The 17,639-nt window shown below is 57.1% G+C and overlaps 1 protein-coding gene and 1 long non-coding RNA gene across 4 annotated transcripts in view; one reads left to right on the top strand and one right to left on the bottom strand.

The window, feature by feature from the left end:
* Nucleotides 1-99: 99 nt before the first annotated feature.
* LOC118708009 overlaps nt 100-17,639 on the top strand; it is a 22,154-nt gene continuing 4,614 nt past the window's right edge. Inside the window, exons 1-3 of the long non-coding RNA XR_004984441.2 lie at nt 100-266; nt 1,694-1,696; nt 3,021-3,026. This is a non-coding gene — a long non-coding RNA (uncharacterized LOC118708009). The remainder of the gene's footprint in view (nt 267-1,693; nt 1,697-3,020; nt 3,027-17,639) is intronic.
* The window catches only part of RBCK1 (RANBP2-type and C3HC4-type zinc finger containing 1), a 22,895-nt gene continuing 11,021 nt past the window's right edge, over nt 5,766-17,639 (bottom strand). For 2 of the 3 annotated variants that reach the window (XM_045574628.1, XM_036418878.2), the window contains exons 3-12: nt 16,038-16,131; nt 15,744-15,942; nt 14,995-15,113; nt 14,751-14,924; nt 13,567-13,727; nt 12,562-12,673; nt 9,131-9,310; nt 8,449-8,547; nt 7,992-8,135; nt 5,766-6,819 (exon numbers count right to left, since the gene is read on the bottom strand). In XM_045574628.1, the coding sequence (XP_045430584.1) occupies nt 6,739-6,819; nt 7,992-8,135; nt 8,449-8,547; nt 9,131-9,310; nt 12,562-12,673; nt 13,567-13,727; nt 14,751-14,924; nt 14,995-15,113; nt 15,744-15,942; nt 16,038-16,131 (1,363 nt within the window). In that variant the 3' untranslated portion in view covers nt 5,766-6,738. Of the gene's footprint in view, nt 6,820-7,991; nt 8,136-8,448; nt 8,591-9,130; nt 9,311-12,561; nt 12,674-13,566; nt 13,728-14,750; nt 14,925-14,994; nt 15,114-15,743; nt 15,943-16,037; nt 16,132-17,639 lie in introns of those variants that run through there. The other variant, XR_004984440.2, reaches the window with a different exon arrangement.

Raw genomic sequence — 17,639 nt, 5'->3', positions numbered from 1 at the left:
TTTAGCGAGAGTGGTAGAGAGGGAAAGACAGAGAAATATCAATATGAGAGAAACACATCGCTTGGTTGCCTCCTGCATGCACCCTGACCAGGGCCCAGGCTGGGGAGAAGTCTGCAACCAACGTACATGCCCTTGATCAAAACCAAACCCCGGACCCTTTGGTCTGCAAGCTGACGCTCTATCCACTGAGCCAAACCAGCTAGGGCTGGTTTTTTTTTTTTTAATCCTCACTCTGAGGATATGTTCCTTGACTCTAGGGAGAGAGAGTGAAACATCGATGTGAGGGAAACATTGATAGGTTGCTTCCTTCACCCCCCTTGATTGGGTATCAAACCCCCAACCTAGGTATGTGCCCTGACCGGGAATCGAACCTGTAACCCCTTTGGTGCACGGAATGATGCTCTAACCAACTGAGCCTGACTTGGCTCTCCCCTCGCCCCCGTTTTTTTGTTTTGTTTTTCTGCTACCTATTTGCTTTTTAAAGATACTTTTATGACTATTTTTTGAATTATGCAACACCCAATATATAAAGCACCCTCGCTTTAAAAATAATAGTTCCTTCTGGAAGAAAATAGTTCTCATCGGAAGGATGATCTTCGAAGACCGTGAGGGTTCCTTTTACCCAATTGTTTAACATTTCACATTAGCCAGAGCTGCTGTTTGTAACAGCCCGTTCTCCCAAAGTGCCGTCCTTGTGTCTCCCTTTCCTGTTTTCCTCAGATCACCTGTCTGTCCCAGCTGGCACCCCCTCGCCACCTCGGCTCGTTTCGGGGGTTTGATTTGTCTCCTTAGCTGCGGTCTCTCCTTCCCGGTTGGAAGCGTCAGTGGAGACCCAGTCCCCAGAAAGGGAGGGCCTGCAGCCTGAAGAGCGGCCAGAGCCGGAACAGGCCGCTCCTCGCTGTGGCCGGGGAGCGGCCACGGACAGCTTTTCCTGTGAGCCACGCCAGCTTTGTTCCAGAGAGCTCTGGCTTGGAAAAAAGTGCCTTTTGCTTTAAAGAACGGGGGTGTGTAGTCTGAAGCAGCCATGTACTTTGTATTTTCATGGTCTCTCTCCAGCACTGTTCTGTGTTGACAGTGTTTTCATGTGAACGTGCCAGAAGCACTCTGGCTCCTCTGCGCAGACCTCCCCTCCCGGTGCGCCCCTGTGTGCGAGTGGAGGGCATGCAGCGTGCCAGGCAGCTGGCCGGCCCGGAGACGGTCCGAGAGGCGGCTCTCCTGTTACACTCAGCACTTTAGAACCAAAAAGCTCAGTGATGGGCCATTCTCCACAGCAGGAGTCCCACCTGGGCTGAGAGTGGTGTGGGTGGGTTAACCCAGAAAGTGGAAGATCTGTCAAGAAAAGGAAATTCTTTCAGGATCCAGAGGGGATGACGTGACAGATTCTCCCAGTCTTCTCCCTCAGCAAGTTTGTCCTCTTGTTACAAATGGACGGCGGCAGCAGCTCCTGCCACAAGCACCCGAGCCGTCTGCAGGACTGCAGACACTGATGGGGGAGAGGAAAGGAGGCGCACGTGGTCAGGGTCCCAAGGCCACAGCTTTTTGGAACCCAGGAAGCGAGTGGCATTTGCTTTAGTTGTGGCCTAAGAAGGAACAAGTTCATTTGTGTGATAAGCTTTGCTGACATCAGGATTCACCTTGTTGATGAGAAGAAACCATTATCTTTTTACCTTCAGGTGGTTACTATTCTGTAAAGAATGTGTGTAAATATTTTGTACAGAGCCATATATGAAATACACAACCATATGTGGTTACTAATCTCTGTCATTCTGTCCTGTCTGCCACTTAGTAGGACTAGACTCTGGTCTTAGACAAATGGCCTTGGTGTTCGCTGCCTTCCACGCTGGCCTGGGACTGCTCTCTCTCTGGACTCCTGGTCAGCCTTGAGTTGCCTGGAGAGCTGGGATGATACCTGCAAGTCCTGTTTCTGTTTCACCTGCAGTAAATGTGATCTACACAGGCCGGCTGCCGCCAGGTGCCACTGGTTAAGCAGCAAAAGTGGTGTGGGGTGCTAGTCTGGGCGATCCTGACTATTTTTCACACTAATCTGGGGGTGCCCCTTGTTCCAAAGGCTGGCATTCGGGTTTGGAACCTAAGCAGAGCCTTGTGAACGTAATTTTGCCTCCACGTGTCATTTCTGTCCCAGAGGAGCTGTGGTGCTTTTTCTTGCCAAGCTTTTCTAACATGACATCCCAGCGGTTGGGTATTGGGAGCCAGAACAGTTGCCACCATCCTGGGGATGGGCCGATCACAGGGGCAAGAATCCATGTTGTCTGGGATGTTTATTTCCCTGTCCCAGAGGGGCGAGGGGAGAGGGCCCAAGGCTGAACGGCATCACAGCCCCCTGACCTCGTCCCACCACTGTAGCCAGCTGCCCATGCTGCCCTCTGACCTGATACTTAGAATGTGGAGCTGGGACACGGCCCAGGACACTGCTGGCCTCTGGAGCTCACACCGTGGTTGCATTGAAGGAACAATTTGGGTGGCAGATTCACTGGCCGTTTCATGGGAATTGATTAGTGTAAAAGTAGAATTTGAAAATTGGAACATTGAAGGAAAGGTGTACGTTGTGTGAGAAATATTTGTGTTTTTTGTACTATTTCCCTAAAAATCTTGGAATTTACTGATAGGAGTAGATGGCTTACAGTGAGACTGCTAAATGGCCTCAAAATGGTGAGGCAGGTCCCTGGAAAGGCCCAAGTGATTGGAGAGTGGGGGCTTTTGGTTCCATCCCCTGACCTAGGAGAGGGATGGCTGGAGATTGAACTCCACAACCTTGATTCAGATGCTGACAGCTTCTGGGTTGGTGAACTCATTGAAATGCTGGGAGGGAAGTGCATCCAGAGAGGACTGGGAGGTCTGCACCCTCTCCCCATACCTGGCTCTACTCATTTCTCTCATTTCTGAGCCGTTTCTGAGTGATACTCCTTATTAAAAATTGGTAACCATAGTGTTTTCCTGAGTTCTAGCAAATTATTAAATCTGGGGGAGTTGTAGGGACCCCAGAATTTGAAGTTGGCCAGGGAGAAGTGTGGGTAGCCTGGGCACTGTTTGCGGTTGGCATCTGAAGTGGGCAGTCTTGTGGGACAGCCCTTTAATTTGTGGGATCTGATGTTAACTCCAGGTGGTGTCAGGATTGAATTGTTGGACACCCAGTTGGTGCTGGAGGATCGGAGAAGTGAAGGCTGAGGGAAAAGAAGTACAAAAGTACCAGCTGAATAAAGTGTGGGTATTCTGTAGACAGCAAGCCCAGCAGGACCTGGGTTTGGGGTGTGGAGATGGAGAGGGCAATGGTAATGGAAGGTACTTAGGGTTCAGGTCTGGGACAACTTTGAACTGTGGAGGAGAGTGGGACTCCAGGCGATTTGGGAGTGAGGCTGGGCCCAATACTGGGTCCTGAGAGAGAATTATTGGAAGCAATAATTATTGGCAAGTGTGTTACTTCATGGCAGTTTGATCTGTTGCAAGTTCAACATCTGAGACTCGTCCTATATAATAAAAGGCTAATATGCAGATTGACCAAACAGCAGATCCACTGGTCGCTATGACATGCACTGACCACCTGTGGGCAGATGCTCAAAGCAGAAGCTGTCCCCTGGTGGTCAGTGCGCTCCCACGGGGAGCACCACTCAGCCAGAAGCCCTGAGCTGGGCTCATGGCTGGTGAGTGCAGCGTCAGTGGCCCGAGCCTCTCCCGCCTCTGTGGCAGCCCTAAGGATATCCAACTGCCCACTTAGGCCGCTCCCCACATGCTGGCCATCCCATGGGGGCTCCTGGACGGCGAGAGGGCACAGTCTGGGCTGCGGGGCCCCTTCCCCCGAGTGTACAAATTTTGTGCACTGGGCTTCTAGTTGTCAATTACAGTAAGATGAATAGTCCCATCTCTCAAGGATGTTTGGGAAAATGCTTTACAAACTGTGAGGTCATGCCAGAGTTTTGATTCCATTTTGGTAAACAGTTATTACCAAATGCCTTTAGCCAGCCCTGGGCTTGGGACCCATGTTCATTCAGAGATTAAGTGGTGATTAAGGAGAATAGGCCAAAGGCTTTTGCCAAATCCAACCAAGAGATGTTAGGCCTGAGGCTCGGCCTGACTTTGTCCTTTCCCTGCCCTGCTGTCCTTCGTGTTTTCTGTGGCTCCTGCTGCCTTTTTCTGTCTTCACAAAGGCCCTCTACTTGCTAGCAGTATTCTTCCCAGACTTACAAATGGTTGGAATTTGTCCAGGAACCTTGGTGAGCCAGCAAGGCTGTGGGCTTGCCTCCCGCTTCCTGCTTTTGAGCGAGTGGCTTTCACGCCAGCCCAACACTAGGGGAAGACACGTGGCTGTGGGCACGTCTTCCACTCCCTGTCCATAGCGGTGGCGGCGCTTTATCTGAGCAGTGGGCTTCCGCTTGCCTTTCCTGTCCAGGAGACGGAGATTATGGCGCACAAGTATGTTGGGACCTGCTGCTTCCTCAGGTAGGTGGTCTGAGTCCAAAGCTATGGGGCTTGGTTTCAAGTCTGCTCTGGCCAGTTGGTGATGGATTCTCAAGAGCTTGGGCCCAGGCCTGAGGTAGCCCCTTGGGAGAGCGTGGCACTTCCCCTTGACCCTGCAAGAGAGCACTTATGAGCCTCACCCCCTGGTACACTGAGCGTGGCACTGGAGGCCAGAACCCTGGGGCTGCCCTGACCCCCATTTTGGCTGCAGCAGACTCGCTCCCTGGGCGAGCTGGCGTGGAGTGGGCCGAGGGAGAAACTAGCCATCGAAGCCCCTCTGCCTGTCTTGTCCTCATTTTGACCAGCCACAGGTAAACACTTCAACACCTCGTAGCCTTATGGAGCAGAAAGGCAGGCATTGAAAGGCCCTGTTAGCAGTCTGCTTCCTCTGAACCAAGAGAACTGTCTGCTTTTCTCATGTGCCCCAGCCCCCAAGGCAGGGGTGGGGAACGTCCAGCCCTCACGTCATTTGGCCCGGCCCTGCCAAGGCCTTAGGGGTGAGTTAATTAAATGTTTGACCAAATACAGCAGGCTAATTTTTCAAAAACAATATTTTTATTGATTTCAGAGGAAGGAAGAGGAAGAGAGAGAAATATCATTGATAAGAGAATTATCAATTGGCTGTCTTCACACCTCCCCATCCCCCACTCCCACCAGGTATTGAGCCTGCACCCAGGCATATGCCCTGACCAGGAATCAAGCAGCAACCTCGTTTCTAATTTTGTATGGCCCATAAATTACCTTCTATCCAAATGGCCCTTGGCAAAAAAAAAAAAGGTTCCCCGTCCCTGCCTAAGGGACACCAAGATGGACCCCGGAAGGAGGAGGGAGGAAGGAGATGGTAAGAGAGGGCTCTGCCCTGATCTGGGCCCCATCTTACTCCTGTGGACCAGGTCTCAACTGCTGTCCCTCAGGTCGGTGGCTCTGCCTGTCTGGCTCGGGGTGGGAGGCAGCCTGAGCATGCCCTGGAGCTACCACAGCTGCCAAGCAGGAAGGCATTCATGTTCTCTGATAGCTCTGCTCACAGTGCCTGTGGTCCAACTCCAGTCTTGGCCTCCAAGGACAGGTGGCATTGCGCTTCCAGGGGTTAGAACAAGTTCACTGCCCCAAAACCACAGGCCCCAACTTCCGGAGCCTGGAGTCCAGGCCTCGCACAGCAGACGCCTGCCTCTCTGATGATGCCCCATGGCTCAGCGCAGACATGTTGGCCATCCAACACCAGGCCTCACAGGGGAAGGGAGTGGGTGCAAGAATGCGGTAAAACTGAGAGAAGGAACACCCAGAGCTCTCTCTATTAATCCCTGACCAACACACAGAGGAGACTGATAAATACTGCTGAACCGATGCTGTGCCCTTTACCTGAGACACTAAAATTAGGATGGGCAGCCTCACCAGCAGCAGTTTTACCTGATTCTGACGTCTGTTCCCCGACCCTGGAAGCCCACTCGTGGCAGAGGGAGCAGCAAGCCTTTCCTGCCGGCCTGTTCCTGCTGCCTTGGCCCCTTCTGCCCCTCAAGCCCACACGGACCTGCAGAACCTGCTCTGTGGCCTCTCAACACACTGCAAACTTCCCCTGTACACGCCGACATCCTACCCGCTCAAGCTGGGCACAGGGGTGCCAAGCAGCTCACACATACTCTTCCTGTTGCTTCCTGCAGAGTCCCAGTCCATGCCCCTCTCACTCAGACATCTCTCATCCCTCCCTGGAAACCGCCTTCATTAGCTGCACAAGCAGCAGAGGGGGAGTGGAAGCGGGGCCAGATGAGCTGTGCCTTGGGAACTGCTAGGCCTCCCTCCTGGCTCCAAACAGGGTCAGCAGCAGTCCTCGGGCCCCAGGCCTCCAGCAGCAAAGCCAGAGAAGTCAGCCCAGAAAGCCGCCGGGAAGTGGGCCGAGTGCGTGGTATTCGGGAGGCGAGGTGGTCCGTGGGTGGGGATGTTCGGACACGCAGGGCTCTCGAAGGCTCTATCTAGCAGGCTGATGGCAGGGCTGTTTAAGGCGGGGCCAGGCAGAGGTGGGAGCCACAAAGGACAGATGAGCGGTCTGGCCAGCAAGCCCCAGGGGAAGGGCAGAGGCGGCCGTGGACAAGAGGCAGCCCTTGCAACACCCACACAAACAAGGCCGCGTGCTGTGGCTCTGCTGGGTCCCTGTCCCCACCAAGCACACAGGCGTCTCCCCGGCCAGAATGCAGAGCCAAGCACCTGCCCTGTCCCACAGCAGCTGTGGACGTGGGGCTGGGTCAGCGTGCGGACTGGGCCATCTGCAGCTCAGTGACAGTTCTGACAGCTGGGGTGGCAAGGAATCCCGTTCACCCGGCACCGGCAGCCCCCGCTGGTGTCTCCAGGGCCCTGCAGAATGGGGGAGAGAGGTCAGGGCAGGGATATCCGTCACCAAAAGCTCCAGGCCCTGCTTCTAAACGGGCCCTCGGCCTCAGCAGCCTGGCGGAGGCCATCACGAAGGCCTTTCTGGGCACCAATTACATGGCCTCAATCTGCCTCACCCGAGACCCAGAGTAGGGAAGGAGCTGATGGGTCTCTGCATATTCTGGAAGGTCAGGACATGGCAGCATGAAAAGGGCTGCTTCCTCCACCTCCACTGTCTGAAGCCTGTCTGTAACCATGACCCCCAATTCCAGGAACACACCTCTAACTTGATAGCTATCACATATGAAGTGCTCGCAAAATGATAAGCATCGTGCTACACCCGTTTCTTACCCTTTTTCATTTGATTCTGACAATAAGCCTAAGTAAGACAGGCCCAGCTGTCACCTCCATTTTCCAGATGAAAAAACTGAGGCCCAGAGAAGGCAGTAACAGCCTAACCCACCCAGCCCGCTGTGCCAAAGCCAAGGGCCCACGCCACCTGACTCCACACTGAGCCCTTCGTCACTGTCCTCGGGCGAGGGCTGCGACTTTTTCTGTGAAGAGCCAGACGGAGATTCCAGCTTTGCAGCCACGCAGTCTGCCTTTGGAGCACAAAAGCCGCCAGACTCCATGTAAAAGAATAAGCAGGACTGTGCTCCCTTAAAACTTCACTATGGACCCCAAAAATCGGATTTCATGTGATTTTCCCATCACAAAATACTCTCTTGATATTTTTTAACCATTTAAAAAGTAAAAAATAGCCAAAACCGGTTTGGCTCAGTGGATAGAGCATCAGTCTGCGGACTAAAAGGCCCCAGGTTTGATTCCGATCAAGGGCATGTACATTGCTTGTGGGCACATCCCTGGTAGGGGGTGTGCAGGAGGCAGCTGGTCGATGTTTCTCTCTCATCGATGTTTCTAGCTTTCTATCCCTCTCCCTTCCTCTCTGTAAAAAATCAATAAAATATAGATTTTTTTAAAAAATAAAATATATTAAAAATCAATAAATAAAAAGTAAAAAATATTTTTACTTCACTGGCTGTACAAATACAGGCGGGGACTGGATTGGGCTGTCGTTTTCCCATCTCCACTCCTGGGCAAGGCCCACGAGGGTCCCCTCCCCACCCCTCCTGAGTCCCTGCTCCCTGAGGACTCACCCCCGGGCCCCAGCGCGGGCCCTTGGTGACCCAGCAGATCTCGGTTTGGCAGACGGTGCAGCGGATCCAGTCACAGCCGTCCTTCTTCTGCACCACGATCTGGCACTGCGGGCAGTGCATGGCCTCGCCCTGCTGCAGCATGGACTGGGCAGAGCAGGGGCTGCCGTTGGGCCGGGCAGGGGCAGCGCCCGGCCTCACTCCCTCCCCGCGGCCCTCCCCACGACAGAGGAAAACCGCGACTCCGCTGGAGGGGAATCCCTCTCCGAGGCTCCGTCTGCGGCCTCCTCCCTCCACCCAGACACGTGTCCTGCTGCTGGCCACCTGAGCCCCCATCCCGAGCCCCAGCTCTGGCTGGGAGTGATGCCAGCGGGGGGGAAGAACCTCCAGGGCCCATAAACCACAGCCCTGCCAGCTCCCGAACTCCAACCCCCAGGTCCTCAGCCCTTCGCAGCCTCACCCTCAGCATCTCCGTCGTCTGCCGGGCGGCCTGGTCGTTCAGGGCCCGCAGGGCCAGGCCGTCCTGGTACTCCCTGCAGTTCATCTGCTCATGGATGGCCTGAGGGAGCGGGGAGCTCGAGATGAGAAGGCCCCGTTAGGGACTGGGGGGGTGGGGACGGAGCAGGCACCCACACAAGTACATAATGCCTCTAGGTGTTGTCACCGACCGGGCCTCACGTTATAAACCGTACACGCACTTCGCAGAACACACGGAGGCCAGGGGGGGGAAGCCAGGGTCGGCATGTGTGATAATACTTACCTGTTTATTCTAAGCCCTGATGGGCACAGAGACCCTCAACCACTCTCCCCAGGCTGAGGCCCTTTGTGCCTGGCTAGACGGAGACTAAGCCGGCTCAGACCGGTCTCCTTTCACCGGCCTCTGTAACCATCAGCTGCTGAGATGACAGGGGCAGGGGCAGGGGCAGGTTAGGGTCCAGGCTCAGGGTGGGGCTAAGGTTCAGTCCGGGCCAGGGCTCCGTCTAGGATGAGGGTCCATCTGGGATGGACTGAGGGTCAGGGCTCAGGTGCCATCAGGGACATGCAGCTCTAAGTCACGCCAACCAGGCCCTGCCCGGAACAAGCGCTGAGGGGCGTGAGCTCCTGGCGGGACGGGGTGCCTGGCGCGCGGGTCCCCATCCCACCTTGCAGAGCAGGCAGTTGACGCGGGAACACACGGGGCAGGTGAACTCGTTGACGTCGTCCTCGAAGAAGCACCAGCCCTTGCAGTCCGGGGTCTTGCAGTGGTAGCTGAAGGCACTGCGGTTCTCGGCGATGGAGACGCCCAGGTCCAGAAACCGCTGGTATTCCTCGGGGGTGAGCAGCTGCCAAGACCAGAGCCTCAGTCTCTGGGGCTCAGAACACCGGCTAGCAGCCCTCCCTCCACCAAACATGCTCCTGGAAGCCCCAATCCATAAAGCCCCAGGCTCGTTTCTTCTCCTCAGTATTTAAAGACTCCATTCAAGCGTGGATTAACGTTCTGGAGAGGCATGGGGGTGATGGCTGCACGACAGTGAATACACTTAACGCCATAGAACTGTGCGTTTAAAAGTGGGTACGATGGTAAATTTTATATACATTTTACCACGATAAAAAAAAGGAAAAATATGGACAAAAATAATAACAAGCGATTCTGGGGAATATGTGCATTTCACTCTGAGAAAGCAATGTGGCAGAACATTTCAACCACCCAAACTTCTCTGATCTTTTGGGACTCGCTCCACTTCTGGAGGTTTACCCTAAGCAAGTAATATTAAGGAGAAAGATACCAGCAAAATGTTCCTAGAAGCATGACTTATGAACTGAGACGCTGGAATTATTAAGAGGTATAAACAGGATCTATACCATAGAGACAATAACCTTTAGTAAGACTTTGTAGCAAAATAGCAAAGGCTGTGCTAGCCAGTTTTACTGCGGTCAGAGCGCTGGCCCACAGACTGAAGGGTCTCGGGTTCGATCCCGGCCAAGGGCACGTACGTCAGTTACAGGTGCTGGTCCCGGCAGGGGCAGGAGGCAAACAGTTGATTTGTCTCTTTCACATCAACGTTTCTCTCTGTCTCTCCCCTTCCCTTCTACTCTCTCTAAAAATCAATGGAAAAGATATGCTCAAGTGAGGATTAACCAAAAAATAAATAAAATAAGAAAACAGCAAAGGCTGTCATATCTATGCTGATTATTACCAGTAAAAATCATGCCCGGCCAGCACGGCTCAGTGGTTCAGCATTAACCCAAGGTTGCAGGCTCAATCCCCAGTAGGGGGCATGCAGGAGGCAACCCGTCAATGATTCTCTCTCATCATTTGTGTTTCTCTCTCTCCCTCTCCCTCTCTGAAGTCAATAAAAAAAATTTTAAAAATAAATAAATCATGCCTACATTCTGTATCTTCATTGGGGTGGTGGTTACAAGAGACATTTGTCAAAACTCACCCAATAGTACCCTTACAATGAGTGTGTTTTATTGTATGCATAGTATACCTTAATGAAGCTGATTTAAAAAGGAAAGATATCATGTCTGCCCAGAGACACCGAAGTTAACAGGAGAAAAACACAATCGGGGATCTGCTGGGATGGTGGGTCATGGGGACTTTTCTTTCCTTTCTGTCCTAGTTCTTTGTGGTTTAGACATGTTTTTTGTAAAACCAATCTGCACTGCATTACTCTGCTGATCCCCGTCCCTTCTACTCGCTGCCACCCTGGGTCACTGTGAGGCTCATCAACTCCCAGGGGCTCCAGGCAAGCATGGCCCTGTGGCCCTGGCCTGGAGGACTGATGGGGAGCACCTCTGGGCAAAGACCATGGGCACCGGTCACAGGGACTGACCCTCCAGGCCCAGGGAGGAGGCCTCAGCAACCTTCCAGAGCCCCCTCCGGAGACCCCAGAGGAGATAAAACGGGGCTGCTCTTGGGGTTAACTGTGGAAGTCCTCAAGTCCTACCCCTCTGTCAGCCCACTTTCCCTTGAGGCAGAACTCCTTGGGCTCCACGGAAGGCCTGGTGAAGTCAGGGTTCTCAGAAGCAGGGCCACAGGAGGCGGGAGTGAGGGGGAGAAGCAGGGTCTGGTGTGTGTGCCTGTGGGGTCCCCCTTTGGACCTCAGCCACCTTGGCCAGGCCTCATGTTTTTGCCTGGGTATCTGAAGATGCCCAGTTCTGGGAGGGCCACTGCCCAGCAGTTTAAAAACCATAAATCAAGCCCAACAGTCCACTTTACAGATGGGGAAATGGAGGCCCAGAGGGAGATGAACAGCAATCAGGGAGAGAACCTGATAATAGCATTAACAGCAATAGCGAGCGTCCACGTGCACACACACACACATTCACACGGACAGCACTATGACAGACGGCACACACACACACACACACACACACAGACAACACTATGATAGATGGCGCACACACACACACGGGTGCACACACAGACAGCACTGTGACAGTCTGCACATGCACACACACACGTGCACACAGACAGCACTGTGACAGGTTGCACACATACTGGTACAGACACAGGCGCACACAGACACACTGTGCCAGATGCTTGAGGAATGGCCCCAATCTGTAACTGCCTCCCTGACTCCATGCTCATGGTGGTGCCTTTTGCACAGAATCTGGGCTTTAGCCAGTGGAGCAGCAGCAAGTGTGAAAGGAGCAGAGACGTGAAAAGCCCTCCTGCCCTGGGCCCCCTCTGGCCGCCCCGGGCCCCCCGCCTCTGGCCGCCCCGGGCCCCCCCTCTGGCCGCCCCGGGCCCCCTCTGGCCGCCCTGGGCCCCCTCTGGCCGCCCCGGGCCCCCTCTGGCCGCCCCGGGCCCCCCTCTGGCCGCCCCGGGCCCCCTCTGGCCGCCCCGGGCCCCCTCTGGCCGCCCTGGACCCTCCCTCTGGCCGCCCTGGACCCTCCCTCTGGCCGCCCTGGGCCCCCTCTGGCCGCCCCCCCCCCCCTCTGGCCGCCCCGGGAACTCTGAGGCCACCACGGGAGCAGCCTGGCCAGCCTGCAGGCAGATGAGACCAAAGTGGGAAGAGGCCCACCATCCCAGCCGTCGCAGCTAAGCCCATCAGAAGCCAGCCCAGGGCAGCTGACCACCAGCTAAGCCCACATGAGGTCAGCCAGGCCCAACCCGGACAGGAGAACCGTCCCGATAAGCCACAGAAATTACTAAGTGGCAGGTTCATGGGCTAAATAAATGGTGGCTGTTTGAAGTCTGAATGGCCTCTTACAACACAAGGCAACTGTAAGCACTTACCATGTGTCAAACGCTACTCTCCATTCCTTACACAAATCCTTCCCAACTTTGAAACAGAAAACAGTGCTACCTTTGCCCTTCGTGGAGGAGAACACTGAGACTCACCGAGGCCGAGGACCTGACTGGAGGTCACCAGGCCCACTAACTGCTGGCTGTCCTTCCTTCATAAGGGGGTTTCTTAACTAGCTACCTCCCCCAATTCCTGTCCTGTTGACTGCTTGGGCCCTCAGCACCCCACAGAGAAGGCTCTGATAAAGGTCTGCTGCCCGAGACCGGCACCGGAGCCAGTTCCCACTGCCAGCTCAGGCCCAGCGCCCTGGGATGAGATGAGCCCCGCCCCAGGCTTACCGCCCGAATCTCCCTCTCCAGCAGCTTGCCGGAGCACGAGTAGGTGTTGTCAATGAAGGGGCAGGCGACCTCTGCCTCCTGGCTGTTGCGGATGGTGCCCTGCAGACACTCCCTGGGAGAGGGAGGGAGTGGAGGGGAGGGTCATCCGCAGCCCACCCACCGGGACTCCACCTCGCAGGGTGAGCCTGTCCCAGGTGGAGACATTCCTCCTCAATGTCTCCCCTCCGTCCCACCAACCTCACCATGGCCTCAACTCCTGCCCACCCCACTGCTCCGGTCCAGCTCACCTGGAAGACAGCGGCAGCCCCCTCCGGGGCTCCCAGTGTGCCCCACACTCCTCCCCAGTGGCTCCCATCCCGTCCTGCTCAGGCTTGGAACCACCCAAACCCCTAACTGTGCTCATAAGCACCCCATGACTTGCCCTCCCGAACACCTCCGTCCACCCGTCTGCTCCAGCCACACTGGGCCCTTGCTCCTTAGAGACCAGGCACACACCCACACCGGCGCCACCTCCAGGGCTCCCTGGCCCCCTGCTCCACCCCGGGGTGCCTGGCATGCCACCTTACAGCTAATCTGTGAGTATGGGACGAGCCCGGGGGCAGTGGCTGAGCTTTTTGATCCCTCCTGGATGCCCTGGCCTAGCAGGCCCAGGGGCTGCTCACCAGACGCCAGGGCGTGTTCTCCGCAGCCCAGGACCGAGGGGCCGGGAGAGGACCCGGGAGGGGGCAGACTGCCCACCAGCCAGGTGCCAGGGCTAGGGCCTCAGCGCCCTGCACGGGCCTGGGCCGGAGCGGTGAGCGGCACGGGCTCTGAGCCAGAATGCCTGAGCTGTACGGCACTGAGCAAGCTGCTGGCCTCTCTGCGCCCGAGAAATGGGGAGACAACGCCTGGCAGGACTTTGTGGGTGAGGTCCAGCGAGATGTGAGAGCACCCGGCCCACCCCCTCCCGCCTGGCTAACTGAGGCCGGGACCCTGCTGCGTGGCGGGGGCGGGGGCGGGCCGCACCTGCAGAAGGCGTGCAGACACTCCCGCAGCACCACGGCCTCGCCGGGCGCCAGCACCGAGTAGCACACGGGGCACTCGGCGGGCTCGGTGTTCAGCACCAGGCTCCTCTGGTCCAGCTGGACGTGCTGCAGGTAGTTCCCCTCCTGCTGCTGCCGCTTCCGCTGGGCACACGGGGCGGGGCCACGGGCGGGTCAGACCAGGAAGGGGGCAGGACAAGGGGTCCCGGTCAGACCCCAGAGAGGGGACGAGGCTGGGAGAGGCAGGGTTCCCAGGGAGGGTGGCGGCGGCTGGGCAGTGGGCATGAGCGAGAGCGGCTGGGCAGGGGGAAGGCCGGAGCAGGGCAGGCAGAGCAGCCAGGGCAGGAGGAAGGCAGGCAGGGCAAGCTGAGGCTGCAATCAGGAGTCAAGCCAAGCCCGGGAGCGATGGCGGGAAGGACAGGCCACGGTCTGAGGAGGCAATCAGAGGTACCAGGGCTCACATTTCTGCCAAGCTCAGCAGGCGGGGCCAAGGGCTGGAGGTGGGGCAAGGTCAAGGTCACAGAGTAGTCAGGGGTGTGGGAAGGGGAGCAGAGCAAGGCGGAAAGGGGCGGAATCTGGCCAAGGCTGTAGGTGGACCAGGAGTGAGGTCACGGCTGGGTGCTAAGGGCAGCCCTGGGTCCAAAAGAACGAGGCGAGGAGGGGGCGTCCGGTCAGAACGGGGACATCGGGGTCCGGTGTGTGAGCAGCACTGACAGACCGGACTATGAGAGGGATGGGCCAGAGCGGGGAGGGGCTGGGTCCGGGGTCGCAGGAAGTCAGGGGTGGGCTTCAGCCAGAGAGGCAGGCTGACAGGAATAGGAGGACCCAAGGCGAGGTCACAGGTGGACGAGGGGGTGGCAGGGGGACACGGTCAGGGTCTCAGCCAGGATGTTGGACTCCCCACCAGGCACACCTGTATGCACAACTGGAGTGTATGCCAAAGCGAGGGGGGGACCACATCCCCGGGGGCCAGGAGACGAGCGCCTGGCGGGGCCACAGCCAGGGAGCAGGGCCTGGGCCGCAGGAGAGCGGGGGTCAGTCAAGCGGGGCCAGTGCCTGCGGTCCGTCCGGGAGGACCGGGCAGCAATGGGGAGGGGCAGGGTGCGAAGGGCCTCCCTGCTTCCTCCTCCCTCCCGTCTGCAGGTGCCCGCCGGGCACCCTGCCCACCTGCTGGTACTGGCGCAGCGCCTCCTCCTCGCCGGCCAGGCGCGCGCGCTCCTCCGCATCCGGCTGGTACGTGGCGGGCACCTGGTAGGTCTCGGGCCGCGCCCGGCAGCACATCTCGCAGCCGGGCCGTGTGGGCTTGTTGATGAAGGTGCAGCCAGGGCACTGCCAGCCCACCTGGGGACAGAGGGCGTGAGCTCGGCGCGCCGAGGCCAGGCAGGGGGAGGCAGGGACCAGGGGCGCTTACCGGTGGGGGCTCGGGAACGGGGTCGGGCCCCTGACCGGGCTCCTGGGGGGCCCCCGGCTTCGGAGGTGCCGGCTCCTGTGGGCCCCTGGGCTGCAGCGTGAGGTCCTTGAAGCCCAGATCTAGGAGAGAGGGTAGAAGTTGGTGCATCCCTGCAACCTCTCCCTCCTCTCCCACTTCATCCACACCCCGTGGCCAGCCAGGACCCACCCCCGCACCCCACGCCCTCCTATCCTCTCCCTCCTCCCTGGAGGAGTCTCCCGCTTGGTCCTGCCGGGCAGACCCAGACCTGGCTGAGTGTCCTGGTGCCCAGAGGTCAGAGTCCCTCCTCCACCCACGAGGGCCCCTGTGTCCTGGGGCTTACACTCCTGCCTAACAGTGGCCTCTTGTGCTCCTGCAGGGAGGCACCCCGAAGGACAAATGGCTCCGAGCTGGACCCGTCAAAATACTGACTGATCCACTCATGAGACACTGGACGGGGAAAAAACTAGTCTCAGCACATCAGTATCAGGAGGGTCCAGGGAAGCCTGAAGGGACGGAGAGGACAGCTGAATGCCAGGGCTTTGATAGAAAGGACATCTATACTCATAAAAGGGTGTATGCTAACTAAGCCACGTCTTCCGGACGTCATCCCAGACAGCCTGCCTGACAAAGCCAGGGCTCCGGGCAGCCAGCCTGACCGAAAGCCCAGGGGCGCTGCCCCCTGGAGCCCCACGGCCTCCGGCGGGCCCTGCCCCTCGGGCGGACCTCACCTTCCAGCATCCGCAGCTGGCGCTGGCGCTGCAGCTCCTGAGGGTTGAGGGAGGTGTTGCAGGCCGACAGCAGGTAGAGGTAGGCGCTGTCGCCGTCCCGCCGCACGCCGTGCGAGTGCAGTGTCTCCTGGTCCCGGGCCAGCCGCTGCCCGAGCACCCACTGCTGCAGGGCCGGCGGGAAGCCGTAGTCCAGGAACACCTGCAGGGGCGGAGCGGGGAGAGGGAAGGGAGAGTCAGAGCAGAGCAAAACGGGAAGCCGCCGCCCTGGTGTCTCCCTCCGGTCTCCTCACTCACCATGTCCTTGAGGGAAGCCACTGTCATGTCAGGACGCACTGTGAGCCAGATGGTGACGGTGTGCATCTGAGGGTCCTCCACACTCACCCACAGCCTGCAGGGGAGGGCTGGGGGTAACAGGGGCTCGGGCGGCAGGTCCCACCTCGGCGGCCAGCTATTCCCATGGACATGTGTGTGCACTGTGCGTGACATGAAAACACACACACACACACACACACACACACACCATCCCCCGTCTGTGTCAGGGGCCTCGCCTGGACTCTTGTATCAGCTCCCGTGCTTCCTCTATCAGAGCCACTGCTCACGCCCCTCCAGTGGCTCCACGCTGCTCCTAGAAGAAGCACACGCACTGCGCCCCCACCGGCCTCTGTGACTGACCCTCACCCCTCCAACCTCTTCTACCACTCTCTCCCTTGCTCCCAACAAAGCCACCCAGTTATTTACCACATGCCAAGACTCTGCAAAGCGCCTGACATGCATTAAGTCACTTAATCCCCTCAACACACTCCTGAGGCAGGTACTGTTGTTATCCCTAATTTACAGATACAAGCACAAGCCCAGTCCTAGCCGGTTTGGCTCAGTGGAGAGCGCGTCCTAACAATCCCATGAGATAGCTACTATCATCGCCCCATTTTTTAAATGGAAAACAAACAAACAATGAAAACTCTGAGAGGTGAAATGACCTGCCCCAGATTTCTCCGTTGATTAGTGACAGAGTTGGGGTCTGAAGCTAGGTCTCCTGACACCCTGGAACCTTCTATGAAGAATAACTAACTATTCTAATGGGGCGGAGAGTCCTGAATTGTTTTTTTATTGATTTTTTACAGAGAGGAAGGGAGAGAGAGCGAGCTAGAAACGTCGATGAGAGAGAAACACAGACCAGCTGCCTCTTGCACACCCCCCACCGGGGATGTGCCCGCAACCAAGGTACATGCCCTTGACCGGAATGGAACCCGGGACCCTTCAGTCCGCAGGCTGATGCTCTATCCACTGAGCCAAACCGGTTTCGGCGAGTCCTGAATTTTCACTGGGGGGTGAAGATTCCACGTAGTTTGAGGCTATCCTCTTTGACCCATTCCATCAGGCCATGAGAAGGAATCCCGACACCCGCTGGGTCACCAAACCCGGCCACAGCACAGGGAGACGTGCGGGTCGGTCCTCACCGTGAGCAGAAGGCCCGGCCTCTCCGCGCCACGTTACCGCTGATGTAAGTAACGTGTGCAAGTTCTCACCTGGTACACAACTTAGGAGTCATGTCTGCGTAAGAGTGCCCTTTGACTTGCTGAAACTAGTTGTCTGATGAACGCACTGTCAAATGACGGATGTTAGAGTGCAGTAATGTTTGAAGACTATTTACGTGATGGAGGGTGTATCTCCTTTCTCAGAAGGTAAAAGCTTTTGTCTTTGCTTTATCTGTTGGGGGGTTTCTATGTCAGGGTTTAAGATGCTGTTTGGTAACCCAGCTGGCATAGCCCAGTGGTCGAGCACTGACCCATGACACAGGAGCTCACGGCCCAATTCCTGGTCAGGCCCAGGCCCGGGCTGTGGGCTCGATCCCCAGGAGGATGTGTGCAGGAGGCAGCCAATCCATGTCATCTGTCA

The sequence above is a fragment of the Pipistrellus kuhlii genome, unplaced genomic scaffold (assembly GCF_014108245.1).
Source record: "Pipistrellus kuhlii isolate mPipKuh1 unplaced genomic scaffold, mPipKuh1.p scaffold_m20_p_6, whole genome shotgun sequence".
Taxonomy (NCBI): Eukaryota; Metazoa; Chordata; class Mammalia; order Chiroptera; family Vespertilionidae; genus Pipistrellus; species Pipistrellus kuhlii.
Note: the sequence above shows the minus strand (reverse complement) of the source record. Positions and strands in the feature narration are given on the sequence as shown.